We start from the raw sequence: 13190 nt of genomic DNA, 5'->3' as shown, positions 1-13190 counted from the left end.
TTGCATTGCCTACAATTTTTACTGATTTCTAAACAATAGTGTCCCCAAGGCAACGTGTGGATTCCACAAGACAAAATACATCTTTTATCGTCATGCGGATCTAATGCTACTTTCCTAACTTCGTTTGTTGTAATCACATGGTCTACACTTTGGATTCTTTGTTCTATACTTAGTATCGTCGATTGTGAGTAAAGGCAATCGATGTAATCGTAGAAGGTGAGTTTGTTCTCCACCGTATTCTTGCCCACACCTTTTGCTTTCTTCGTGACGCTACTCTCTGTTCTCATGGCATACATCTTCGAACGCAAACCCGCGAACTCGACAATAATATCACCGTTACATTCATCTTTCAGTTTACCTAGGACTTTTTTGTTACGAGATGGAATTCCAAATCTGTTGGGTTGAGGATACGCAGAAGTATCGAAATACTCGAGCATGGAAGAATTTTTTATGTCTTCGTATAGGTTAGGTGTTTGTATGCTGTAAATGAAGCTGTCGGTGTCCGTGTACAAAAGTGATATCTTATCATTGTAGAAGGGTTTCATCACGTCGTAATGAAATTCGAACATGTAAAGTTTCGACAAGTCGAGAACCGTTGCACCAACGTAAATTGGTTTTCTAAATTTCATCAATTTTATATCTAGGTTGAAAAGTACCAAATTCTCGTTGTAAATTTTTCTCGACTTGAATCTAGGATCGGCTATCCACTTCCGACATTTATTCTTATCGGAAATTAATTTCACGTCTACGTGCTTTCTAACATTCTCCATGGTCTTTCCGTACACCGCATTGTTCATTAATTTAAAGAAGTCCTTGTCTAAATCGGAAGTGGCAGCTGTTCTATGTTGTGTGTTAGTTTCTATGTAAGGTCTTAACCACGTGGAATGTTTAAACTTTAGTATTCGTCTAACATTCACTATCTGAACACCCTTCCCAATCAAAAACCGGAGATTCTTGTAGTGGACGACGTATCTCTGTTTAGGGTCCAATGTTAACAAAAGCTTGTCTTGAACCGAGTCGGGTGGACATTTGATTTCGGGAGTCGGAGGCAAATCCGAAAACGTGTCGTGCAGGTGGTCGGAGAATTGGAGATCTACCTCTGCGAAGAAACCACACTCGCTATCGTCGAAATGAATAATGTCTATCGAAGTGGGATCTAACCATTCGAATCCCCCGTAAGGAAGTTTCTGTACCATGGCATGTCCGTAGAGATTATTAACGTCAGAGTAGAAGATGTAATTCGATGCTCGATTTGAATCGTAATCTTCTTTCATGTGTACGTTATTAGCTTTTGCATGTCTCTGTACGCATTGCACCATTCCACCTCGTATCCCTCTTTCGATAAATAGCAACATGTCAACGTCCGATATCAGTTCCAGCTTGACCTTTGTCTGGAATAACATTGCCGACCACGCTAATCCCGGTAGACTGTAGAAATACGCTGGATCTAATTTATAAATATTCGTTGCCGTTTTCCTGAACGCTTGAAAAACATCCGCGAGTATCGTCACGTCTAATTTTAAGTAGGCATCGTGGTAGTCTCCGAGTGTCCTACATCCTAATTTCTCCCACATGAGTTGCGCGTGTTGGTATTCTTCGTCCGTGATTCCTTTCTCTCTGAGTCTGCTGTAAAATTCTCTTGGAAGTGGAAGAGCGTCGTCGTTAAATTTAGAATTATCACTAACGTATTCGTAAGGATAAATCCCTTTACGTCTAACGAGTTCTATGTCTACGTTGGGAAAACTAGCTCCAGTTATTTTAAATTGATCGTCGGTGAGTTTGTTCGCTAAAGCATCCAGACTTGCAGAGAGAAATCTATACGAATCCAGGAAGCGCATCTCGATTGTATTTTTCGTTCCCGGAATCGACACTTGCTTGCTGAGACTAATGTAGCGTTCTTCATTCTCGGCCAAGACACCTATACGTTTCGGATCGTAGCCAAGATGTCTCACCAGGTGGTGAAAATCATATCCGCTTCCGTTGTGAAAGAATATGGGGATGAATTTAGGTTTCTGGATTTTAAGATTGCACGTGTTGCAAATTCCACCTATGTAGTTTCCGCTGAAATGATCGTGGTGGAATATTTTTTTGTTCTCATCAGTAAAACTTTGATCACATACCGGACACACCTCAGTGGAATTGTAATTTTGAAGTTCATTTTCAGTTAAAGGTGCCATCGGTTTTGATGTAAGCAGTACGCTACCAATTACCTCAACCTCCTCCACCATTTTTTCCAGGAAGTGTTCGATTACATTTGGCCCGCGGTATATATATGCTTCATTTATTTTATCACGTCGCACAACAACATAGCCGAAACTATTAGGTTGATGAAGCTGGTACGGCGTTGTGGAGGAAATTTCAGGATCCGGTTCGCAATAGGAGAGTGGTTTGAGGAACGCCTCGAAATCTGCGACGATGATTGCGGGATGTTCCAACAATGCCTTGTGCATTTTGAATTCTTCGACTTCGTTCGTTTCGGGCATCAACATTCTAGCCGGTCTGTTGTCACCGCAATAAATTTTATGTTCGGCAAGTTTCTCCAGAGCAATTTGACGACTATGAAGATTTTGATGATCACGTCGGTCACGATCGTCGAACGTGGTTAGGCATCTCGGGCAAACTTCGATGTTGTTTGCATACTTGGTAGTTTGACTTCTGACCAAACGTGATAGAGAACGAATTAGCGTGTAATGATGAACATCCTCGTTGGAAATAAGAAGAAGATTTATTACACAAGCATCGTCATCGTCGATATCGCTTATCCTGACGGGATGCACGAGATATTTATCTGACGTGAAGGAATACACATTAATAGCGATGCGTTTTCCTGTACGATTTTCGAACTTTGTTATATCCGACAATGTCACCGGGTATTCGATGTCAGACATTACACTTTCAAATTCGGACTCGTATTGCTTGTAATGATAAATCCGTTCTGGATTATTTTTGCAATGAACAGGATGCAGTGCAGCCAACACACACCAGAGAAAACACTTGTTATCGCTGTTCTGTATATTTAACACAGCCCTCTTGTGTTGAATGTTCGGTGGAAGAGGGACGTAGCTGGATGCACGAAGAGGCGAGAATCGGTTCACGTAAACGGTTAACGTGTGAGGACTTCCACATAGAGACCATCCCGACCCTTTAGCCTCGAAATCGTCATGTTTCTTAACCAGCTCGTTGGAAACTTTATAATAGAAGTTGTCCAAATTTTCGACGTCAGCAAAATAAAGTGTCTGGTTTTTTGTACAATGATAAAAAATACTCGTTGTGCCATCGACTTTCTCGTATTCGGAAAACAGAACAACATATACTTTTATAGAGTTGTTTTCAAGTTTATCTTTCAAAATATTTAGTACAGATGTTTTCGTTTCGTCCAAGAAACTAAGGATGTCACGGCCTGGTTCTGACTTAATTGAAAAATCCTGGAGTTAGTCGTTGAATGCAGATCTAATTGGTTTGCGTTCATTGGATAATTTAATTTGCTTGGAAGTGGAAGCTTCGGTTCCTGGATCATCGATTTTTCTTTTCAATGTTCCTTGTTCGGTCGATGGTTTGCAAATTTTGAGGTGTTTACTTAAATTTGTAATGCTGATCATCTTTCCGCATCGAGCACAAGACTTAGAAGATGACGAACGATTAATTCTCGAACCTGTTTCGCTACATCTTGCCCTGTGTACCGATAAATTGTTCCTTGAGATTAGCTTCCCACAAGTAACACATTCAGTTTTATCATTTTTACGATTGAAACTGGTGGTGGATGCCATTGCTTTTTCGAAAATCACAGAAATCAAAAAGTCTAGTATATAGCGATACAATTTTCAGGTATGTTATTTATATAGAATTTTTTGAGGTGAAATAGAAAATGCACGATCACGTCAAAATTCAATCTGGTCGAAATTACTATAAAAAACCACGTGAAACACCTTTAAACTTGAAATAATAGATGGTATGTAGCTTCAAAGAAAGTTAAATACCTATTTTTTTTACAAAAAACGAGGAGCGCTGCAACAGGACGTCCGTACTCTTCGGCTGCTCTCACGAGACTGACTGATCTGCAGTGTATGCCGTCTTATATAATAAAAGCGCGGACCGTATTGAAAACACCTGTAATAATTAACCAATCAGAAGACGCCACGTTAGATATGACTCATCACATTACGTCATAACTTGTTGCAACATGTTGTGTAATAGTTTACTCCCTTATAGTTAATACAACGAAGAACATTAGATATGAGTCATCACAATGTTACGTAATAACTTGTTGCAAAAACGTTGTGCAATAGTATACCCTTATAAGTAATACAATTAAGAGGTATTTAATATGAGTCATCACAATGTTAGTTACATGGTTCTAGTTAGGATGATGATTTTTTTTTTTTGTTTGTTGGATAGAGGTTGAAGAAGACTATTTGTTGTAGTGACCACAGTATTGTTTTTTTTTTTTTGTGTGTTTTCTGTTCTCTTACGAGAATTAATATAAGTTGCCATAGAACCCTCCAATTCATGACTTAGGAAAAATCTGTTTGCGGATTCATCACGTACGCCTATACGTGAGTAAAATGTGAATAGAACCTATGTTCGGAAATCCAAAATGGCGACCGGAAGTAGGATTATCTTAGAAACAGTAAGACTTAGGAAAAATCTGTTTGCTGATTCACCACGAACGCCTATATGTAAGTAAAATATGAATAGAACCTATGCTCGGAAATCCAAAATGGCGACCGGAAGTGGGGTTAGGGGCCAAGAATCTTAAAAAAAATATTATTTGTTTGTTTGTTTGCGTCACAATATAGGCACGCGGGCGCGTGTGTGTGTGGCACATCGTTCCCGAGAGAGGGGTTTACAAAGGTCACGATATACAAACATTTGACCGGGGCTTGGAAAATTACGATAAGGTGCATTCATCCTTCAAGAATAAGAGACTGCATTATTTACTCATCACGTTGTGTCAGCACAATAAATAAGGCGCTGAACATAGAGAGAAAATGAGAGTTTTTGAGGTTTGGTGAACCTCAATTAATAAAAATAAGTTTTTGAGGTTTTGGTGAGCTCCAAATAATCAAAATGAGTTTTTGATGTTTTGGTGCTGTTTTCTACGCTGTGAAACATCGTCAGCGCAATAAATGAGGCGCGGAACGTGGAGAGAAAGTGAGTTTTTGAGGTTTGGCGAGCCCCAGGCGAGCTCCTCACTCAGCTCCTCACAAGAGGTTTGTGAACCGGCTAATCTGCACTACTAGTTATCTTGGAAACGGTGAGACTTAGGAAAAATCTTTTTACTGATTCGTCATGTACGCCTATATGTAAGTAAAATATGAATAGAACCTATGCTTGGAAATCCAAAATGGCGACCGGAAGTGGGGTTATCTTTGAAACGGTAAGACTTAGGAAAAATCTGTTTGCGGATTCGTCATGTACGCCTATATGTAAGTAAAATATGAATAAAACCTATGCTCGGAAATCCAAAATGGCGACCGGAAGTGGGGTTATCTTTGAAACGGTAAAACTTAGAAAAAATCTGTTTGCGGATTCGTCACGTACGCCTATATGTAAGTAAAATATGAATAGAACCTATGTTCGGAAATCCAAAATAGCGACCGGAAGTGGGGTTATCTTGGAAACTGTAAGACTTAGGAAAAATCTGTTTGGTGATTCATCGTGTACACCTATATGTGAGAAAAAGTATGAATAAAACCAATAGTGTTCGGAAGTCATGCAGGTTTGGACGTGACGACGCAGTTCAATAACATAGGTTAGACCAAGAAAAAAACTTTGGTGATTTTATTTTGAGTAAAATGTTGGCAACACTGCAAGAAAATAAGGCTTATGTCTTACAAGAGCAAACTATTAAGTCGAGCCTCACCGAGCCTCACTTCGAGCCTCACTTTCGGTTGCAGCTCTGTCTTTATGGTTCTACTCTAAAATAGGTCAAAGCACGTAGAGGCTCTCGTGTAGTTTAGCACGAAAAAAAAAATAAATAGGTTAAGTTATATCACGTAAGATCGTGGCATTCGTACCAAGTACGAGTGGGAAAAAAGAGAAAAATAGGAAATTTTACAAAAACATCGCTAAACGCTAAAACATCGACAAAAATTTGTCAAAATATGTCAAAAACTGATTTTCAATTGATAAAAAAAAGGCTACAAATGCATACCTACCAAGTACGAGTAGGAAAAAAATGAGATGCAGTAAAAATTGCACTGAAAAATCGTCAAACGCTAAAACATCGACAAAAAATTGTCAAAATATGTCAAAAAGTGATATTCAATTGATAAAAAAAGACAATACCTACTAAGTACGACTTTGAAACAATCCAATTACACTACTAATTTGGTTATGATTCGTCATTATTGTGGAGTTTTTGTAATAAAATTATTGCAAACTCATTCAGAGGATCAACCTAACTATACATATAACTGGTACATTGCTGAACCAGGATCTGCTGTTGTATTGGAAATTCAAAAATGAGTATTCAAACCTGAAGCAAGTGCTGAGAAAATACTTGGGCATACCTGCTGCATCAGTATTCAGTGATTGAGTGTTCTGTGTTGCTGAACAGATTTGCGATAAGAGAAGTAGGTTACTTCCTGAAGTGCTTCCAAATCTCGTGTTTCTGAAGTTGAATCTGGCAGAACAGGAATTCATTTTGCATTTCAAAGAACTGCTTGTGTACTAATGTTAAATCTCTTGAGAATCCACGTTCTTCTTAAAAAGGTTCACATAACATTTTGTAGATGCAAATGTACATTCGCATCTCTTGAGAATATACAGGGTGTCATATTAATGGCGCCCACGGACCACAGATTCGTATAGAGGACATCAAAACAAACAACTTTTCTCAGTAACATTTCTCTCGTTGGTGCGTAGTTTCGGCGCTACAGTCGTTCAAAAAGGGCCGTTTTGCCGCCTGAATGCTGGCAACCACACACAACATTCGATTGCATTTGTGACGTCATATCCCGTCGTGAAGCGATGCGTTCCAGGGTTACCAGGAACACACATATTCTATGAAAAATGACATGGCTACAATCAGCCACATTATGTACCGTAAAACAAAATGAGAAAACACGTTCTGTAACCTAACAGAAAGTAGACAAACGATACGAAAAATGGTAGAAAGAAAATATAATTCAAGTGGAAGTGGTCATATCGAATTTTGTCTCAGCTTACATGTCAAATATTTTCAAATCTAGTTACCAAGTTGGCATCTATAATTTAGTCTATCCACTTCGTCCTTCTGATACTAGTTGTCTGTGACACATTGAACAGATGACAAAATAGAAATGAACGAACTCAAAATTCCAAAGGTAAGCAACACATAATATAATTTATATTTAGGTCATTATGAGGCAAGTGGCAAAAATGGTTGAAAATACAGGGATATAAGTAGTAGTAATACAAGCTCTCCGACGACTGTGTTTATGCATGCACCGGATACACTGTGAACAGGGCAGTACATTCGCTACTGATTCATCATTAGATTGTTACTGTGGTTGTACGTGTTTTAGCCGTAATATAACAACGTGAACCTCGTATACTTCCGTTATCAGTACAAAAGTATCACAAGGCATTTGGACACAAACCTGTAGATATCAAATTTGCAACTACATTTGCAAATATAATTGACATGTAGCTGGGCTTAAACAGCCACATGTAAGCTGCAAGGCCAATAAAATTTATTGTTGTTGATATTTGACATGTAGGCTGAGACAAAATCCGACATTGACACTTCATTTTGAATACTTTTTTACCATTTCTCATATCGTTGGTTCACTTCCCTCTTCCCCCGAGATGACTGCTCATCATCTAGCTGGTACGCTATGATGTTCGGTCTGCTGGACGCGTTTCTCTCTTCGTTTTGCAGCTAATAATATGGTTGGTAGTTTGTCATTTTTCACAAAATTTGTGTGTTCTTTGCAACCCTGCCGTGCGCAGTTTCGCAGCAGGAAATTACGTCACAGATACGATCAAATGTTGTGTTGGGTTGCCAGCATCCAGGCGGCAAAACGGTCTTTTTTGAACGGCTGTAGCGTCGAATCGACGCACCAATGAGAAAAATGTTACTGAGAAAAGTTGTTTGTTTTGATGTTCTCTATACGAATCTGTGGTCCGTGGGCGCCATTAAAATGACACCCTGTATATATATATACATATGATATGCAATAGAAATGTACATAGCAAATTTGTTTTTGTCATGCTGAAAATAACATCCCATTTCTGTTTAATAATCTTATGTATCGGAATCGGTTAAATATCGGCATCGGTATCGGTTCCAAAAATTATCGGTGAGTACATCGGCATCGGTAAATTTTCAGCTTCGTCACATCCCTAGTTCAAAGTGTCTTCAAGGATCAGAAAAAAGATGATTTATCATCAACTTCCTAACCCTAATTATCACTCATCCTCATTTCCGCGATTAGGCAAAAGTAGCAAGAAAGCGACATTAGAGAAAACAAATCAAGGAAGCAACATAGAAAGAGAGGAAAGAAACAAAGGAAGAGATAGAGAGAGGTAGATAGAAAGCATAATAAATAGGACGAAATGTGGAAAAATAAAGAAGTGCAGACAAATAGAAGTAAAAAAGAAAGAAATAGTGAAACAGGAAGAAACAAAAAGCAGGAAAGAAGAGAGAAAGAAAGGAAAACATTCAAAGGAGAGAGAGAGAAAGAAAGAAACAAAGAGAACAAGGAAAAGAGAGAGAGAGAGAGACAGAGAAAAGAAGACTCTTCGCAGCCATGAACCCAGAAGCACACAAAACCAAAATCCTCTGCCATTGACAAGGCCGCGTCACACAACTTCCAATGTAACTACTAATACCTTCCCTGTGTTCGCAGGTATCGTTTCTTGGGGCTACCAGTGTGCACAGGAGCAATACCCAGGGGTGTACGTGAAGCTCCCAGACTACGTCACGTGGATTGCAGAACACACGAGGGACGCCGCCTACTGCGCTGGGTAGGAGATTGAAAGCACCCTGAATGTTATGTAAAAATAGTTAAGCGTAAAGTAAATAAACATAGACATACTTAGCAGTTTTCTAATTTCTCAAATGCAGTACTATGCCTCCGAGTAAGTCAGAATGTTCTTGACACAAAATCTTATAAAGAAGCATAATCTCACATGATTTTATCCAGGATATGTATGTACTGTCGTAGTACTCTTCGTTCGGGATAGGAATGAAGTCAGTGACTTTCATTTGCTTACGTATTCGATAATTGTAACTTGTTCGTGGATGTATTGAAAAAGAGATCCCAAAATTGCACTATATTAGTTAACGTGATATAGCTTTGTCGTGTACACTAAATTCCAATGAGCAAAATTTCTGAAAAACGGTTGACATTGGAATTAACAAATAGAATCTCACTAGTCACGTACGTTTGTTTGAATCAACTTTATTCTTACAATGGATAAATAATAAGTTAAAAAGAATGCTGACAAAGCAAATGGGTAAATTTGCTTGATTCTTTTTACACCATTCTAATTTAAACCGTATAGTAAACATGTAGGGTAAACATGTCCCGGAGTTGCTCCATCCTTCTAACTTTGAATCGTGCCGTGTAGTAATATATTTTCGGGGGGTGGGGGTAAACTTATCCAATCTTGCATCCATTCTCCTTTATATCATGTAGTAATATGGAGCTCATCAGTGAATTAAATTACTCCTGACTCCGCTCCGCTCCCTTTGCACGTGTAAAAAAATACTTTCAGTTTCTGCTTTGGAAAACAAATCAGGCACCATTTTGAATCAATTTGACCCTCCCGTGAAAATTATTTCCATCTTCTAATATTCAGAAAAGTTGTTGCATGGCGCTATACCCATAAGGTCCCAATACAAATCGATTTGGAGTTTTTTACGAGATCCAATGAGCGACATGAATATGATACGACTTTAAAGTTTGTTAAAGTTTATTTTAGTTCTGATATAATAATTGAAACAGGACCTATGGAGATAAATTGAATATTTAATCAATCTGGATTTATTATTACTCCTGTGAATAGTGGAAATCAATGTACTGGTTTTAGGGGATTAATCATATCAATTTATATTTAATTGCATAATAGTTAGAATGTATAGACTTCTAGAATATTTATATTCTATTTTATGTTTTCAAGACATATACTTAAAGTTTAAGCCAAGAAGCCATTTCTTTAAAATTTTATCTCATAATAGTAGTGTTGTAGGAGATATAATGAAGTATATAAAATATATAATTGTTAATAAAATTAATATATTGATTATGTGTAATGTGCCTTCACCGGGGATCGAAAACAGGATCCCTTGACTGATTACAAAACCATCGGGGATGTGAGCAACTCAAGGATACACACACACATAACACAGACTACTCTCTAAAATGCACCATTGTCCCAGACATGACGAAACAACTATATTGAATCAAGCAGAAGTTTGTCTAAGGAAGAATTATTTTTTGTCCCAATTTCGCATTTGTTTTTATTTAAGATCTACGAATTCTAATTTATCAATACTGCTCTCAGACCTTAGTCAGTCTTTTGCCAATAGTAAACAAACAGATGTAATCTACTTAGACCTCTCCAAAGATTTTGACAGGGTCAACCATTCAATTCTGTTAACTAAACATGCAAACTATGGGTGTGCTCCTTTGTACTGTTCCTGGTTTAAGAGTTTCTTGTCTCAGCGAACTTTCAGAGTAAAATTTAAGTCTAGTTTCTCCATCCCTGGTAATTCGTCAAGAGGGGTTCCTCAAGGGTCGCTCTTAGGGCCCTTACTATTCAATATATTTTTGAATGATATTTAATATGTTATAAAACCTGTAATATATCTTGCATACGCCGACGACATTAAATTATATTTACAAATTGATAATAATATTTCTCATGAGAAACTTCAGGATGATATTAACTCAGTTTATGATTGGGTTAATGCAAACCAATTGACCATAAATTCATTAAAATCATTTGTGCTAACATTCTCTAGGAAAGAAAACTTCAAAATTTTAAAATATTTTATCAGTAATAATATCATTAAACATGTGAAATGCATGAAAGATCTGGGCATTATTTTGGACAGACGCTTAAAATTTGAAGACTATATTAATCACATCATAAATAAAGCAAGAAAGCAATGTACCTTTATTATAAAAAATGGAGTTGTTCAAATAACTTACAATTTCTAATTTTAATGTTTACAACTTTTGTGAGACCTATAGTGAAATACAATTTTTCGATTTGGTATTCCGCATGTAGTGCTAAGATGAAACAATCAATATTAAAAAAAATACAAAACAGATTTATCACATTTATATATTACAAATTCAAGCTATTCAAATACTATTATGAGTATGATAACCTGCTGAATCACCTAGAAATAGACAGACTTGATGTCATAGCTGAAAAGCGAATTATATCTTATATGGGAGGAATCTTGGAGGAAAAATATATATGGTATCAAAACTCCTTCGTATGATATGACTTAAGGTGAAATCATACAATTTGAGAGGAAATAGCGAATTATTATGTCTTGATAAGGACTATAAAAATAACAAGTATGTTCTGTATCTCATAAAAAGTTATATTTCGAATACCGTGAGATACATAATGTTAAAACAACTTCAACTTCATATATAAGGATAATTATTTAAGAACTCTTTTATAGTTCTATATTTGAAATGCAACGTTGTAACATGGATACGTTGTAACATGTAGCCTTGTAACATGTAATGCTGCTGTGTTAAGGCTGAAAAGCTGTTGTCGGCAGTTTAAAAACACTTTTAAATAAAAAAAAGTAATATTAAACTGTCATCTCTGTCAGTGTTTTCGTGTGATGCAGGATGGGCAAATGTGTCTGAAACGAGAAATGTGATATATACTTACGCAAGTCTGCACTGAATATTCACCCATGAGACAAGCTCTTAAAGTATTGGTTTGCATCCAGAGTATTTAGTCAGAAGTGGTGGAAGAACAGATTTCGAGAATATAATGATAAACTAAAGAAACAATGATCATAGACATTGGCGGCGATTCGATTCCAAAACTGGTGGTTTACTTCCCCTTGGTAGATAAGGTTCAACATAGTGCGGGGGCGACTGCCCCTCCCCCAATCGCCGTTACTGATCATAAATTAGGTTTTGTCCACAATTTCGGTAAAATGAAGGTTTAGGAGGTGTTGAAAGAGATTAGGTAATTCGGAGTGGTGTATCTAACTCTTTGGACTTCTGCAACCCACATAAACAAACTTTCAGTGAGTGTAAAAAAATTGTACATCTCAAATATTAAATTTAAAACAATTTTGTCACAGTTCTTACAATGTCAAATAAAACTTTGGAATATGATAAAAGGCAATATTGTGGTTCAATTTTTATAAAATGTTTACGCTAATAGAAACACATATTACAAAATACCTAGGTAATATATTCTTGATAATTACAGAGAAATAAGGCTTAAAAGGTATAAGTACACCCAGTTAATTGCTAATTCAATAATATTTATTTCCATAAATAACAGTTGGGCTGAAAAGTTCGTAGGCTAACATAGTAAAAAATATTTTTTTGACAAAATTCGATTTTATTATTCAATATAGTTGCCTTTGAGGGCGATACAACGATTATAGCGGTCATACAATTTTTCGATGCCATTTTTATAGTACGATTTCTCTTTAGCCTCAAAATAGGCCTCAGTTTCGGCGATAACCTCTTCATCAGTGCTAAATTTCTTTCCAGCGAGCATTCTTTTAAGGTCTGCAAACAGGAAAAAGTCACTGGGAGCCAGATCTGGAGAATATGGTGGATGGGGAAGCAATTCGTAGTCTAATTCATATAATTTTGCCATCGTTTTCATTGATTTGTGACACGGTGCATTGTCTTGATGAAACAGCACTTTTTTCTTCTTCAAATGGGGCCGTTTTTTCGTGATTTCATCCTTTAAACGCTCCAACAACGCTATGTAATAATCTCAGCTATCTCGATCAACTTCACTTTACGACCATTTAAAATTATTTTGTGGACTTTTTTGATGTTTTCGTCGGTAACAGCCTCTTTGGGGCGTCCACTGCGTGCATCGTCTGCGATGCTTATTTCGCCTCGTTTAATTTAGCAAACCACTTCTCAACGGTTGATTTTCCTGGTGTAGAGTCCGAATAATGTTTATCAAGCCAAGCCTTGGCTTCAACAGTATTTTTTTTCGCCAAAAAGCAATGCTTTATTAACACACGAAAT

At 37.1% G+C, this 13190-nt stretch overlaps 1 protein-coding gene and 1 long non-coding RNA gene across 2 annotated transcripts in view; one reads left to right on the top strand and one right to left on the bottom strand.

The window, feature by feature from the left end:
• LOC146003332 (venom serine protease 34-like) overlaps positions 1–9013 on the top strand; it is a 29167-nt gene extending 20154 nt beyond the window's left edge. The window contains exon 7 of the mRNA XM_083141612.1: positions 8835–9013. Coding sequence (XP_082997738.1) covers positions 8835–8956 — 122 coding nt within the window. The 3' untranslated portion in view covers positions 8957–9013. The remainder of the gene's footprint in view (positions 1–8834) is intronic.
• The window catches only part of LOC146003333 (uncharacterized), a 399672-nt gene that overhangs the window by 264097 nt on the left and 122385 nt on the right, over positions 1–13190 (bottom strand). The gene's annotated exons all lie outside the window — the stretch shown is intronic.

Source organism: Lepisma saccharinum, chromosome 20 (assembly GCF_977018435.1).
Source record: "Lepisma saccharinum chromosome 20, izLepSacc3.1, whole genome shotgun sequence".
Lineage (NCBI taxonomy): Eukaryota > Metazoa > Arthropoda > Insecta > Zygentoma > Lepismatidae > Lepisma > Lepisma saccharinum.
The sequence above is the reverse complement of the archived record's forward strand: the minus strand, read 5'-3'. Positions and strand labels throughout refer to the sequence as shown.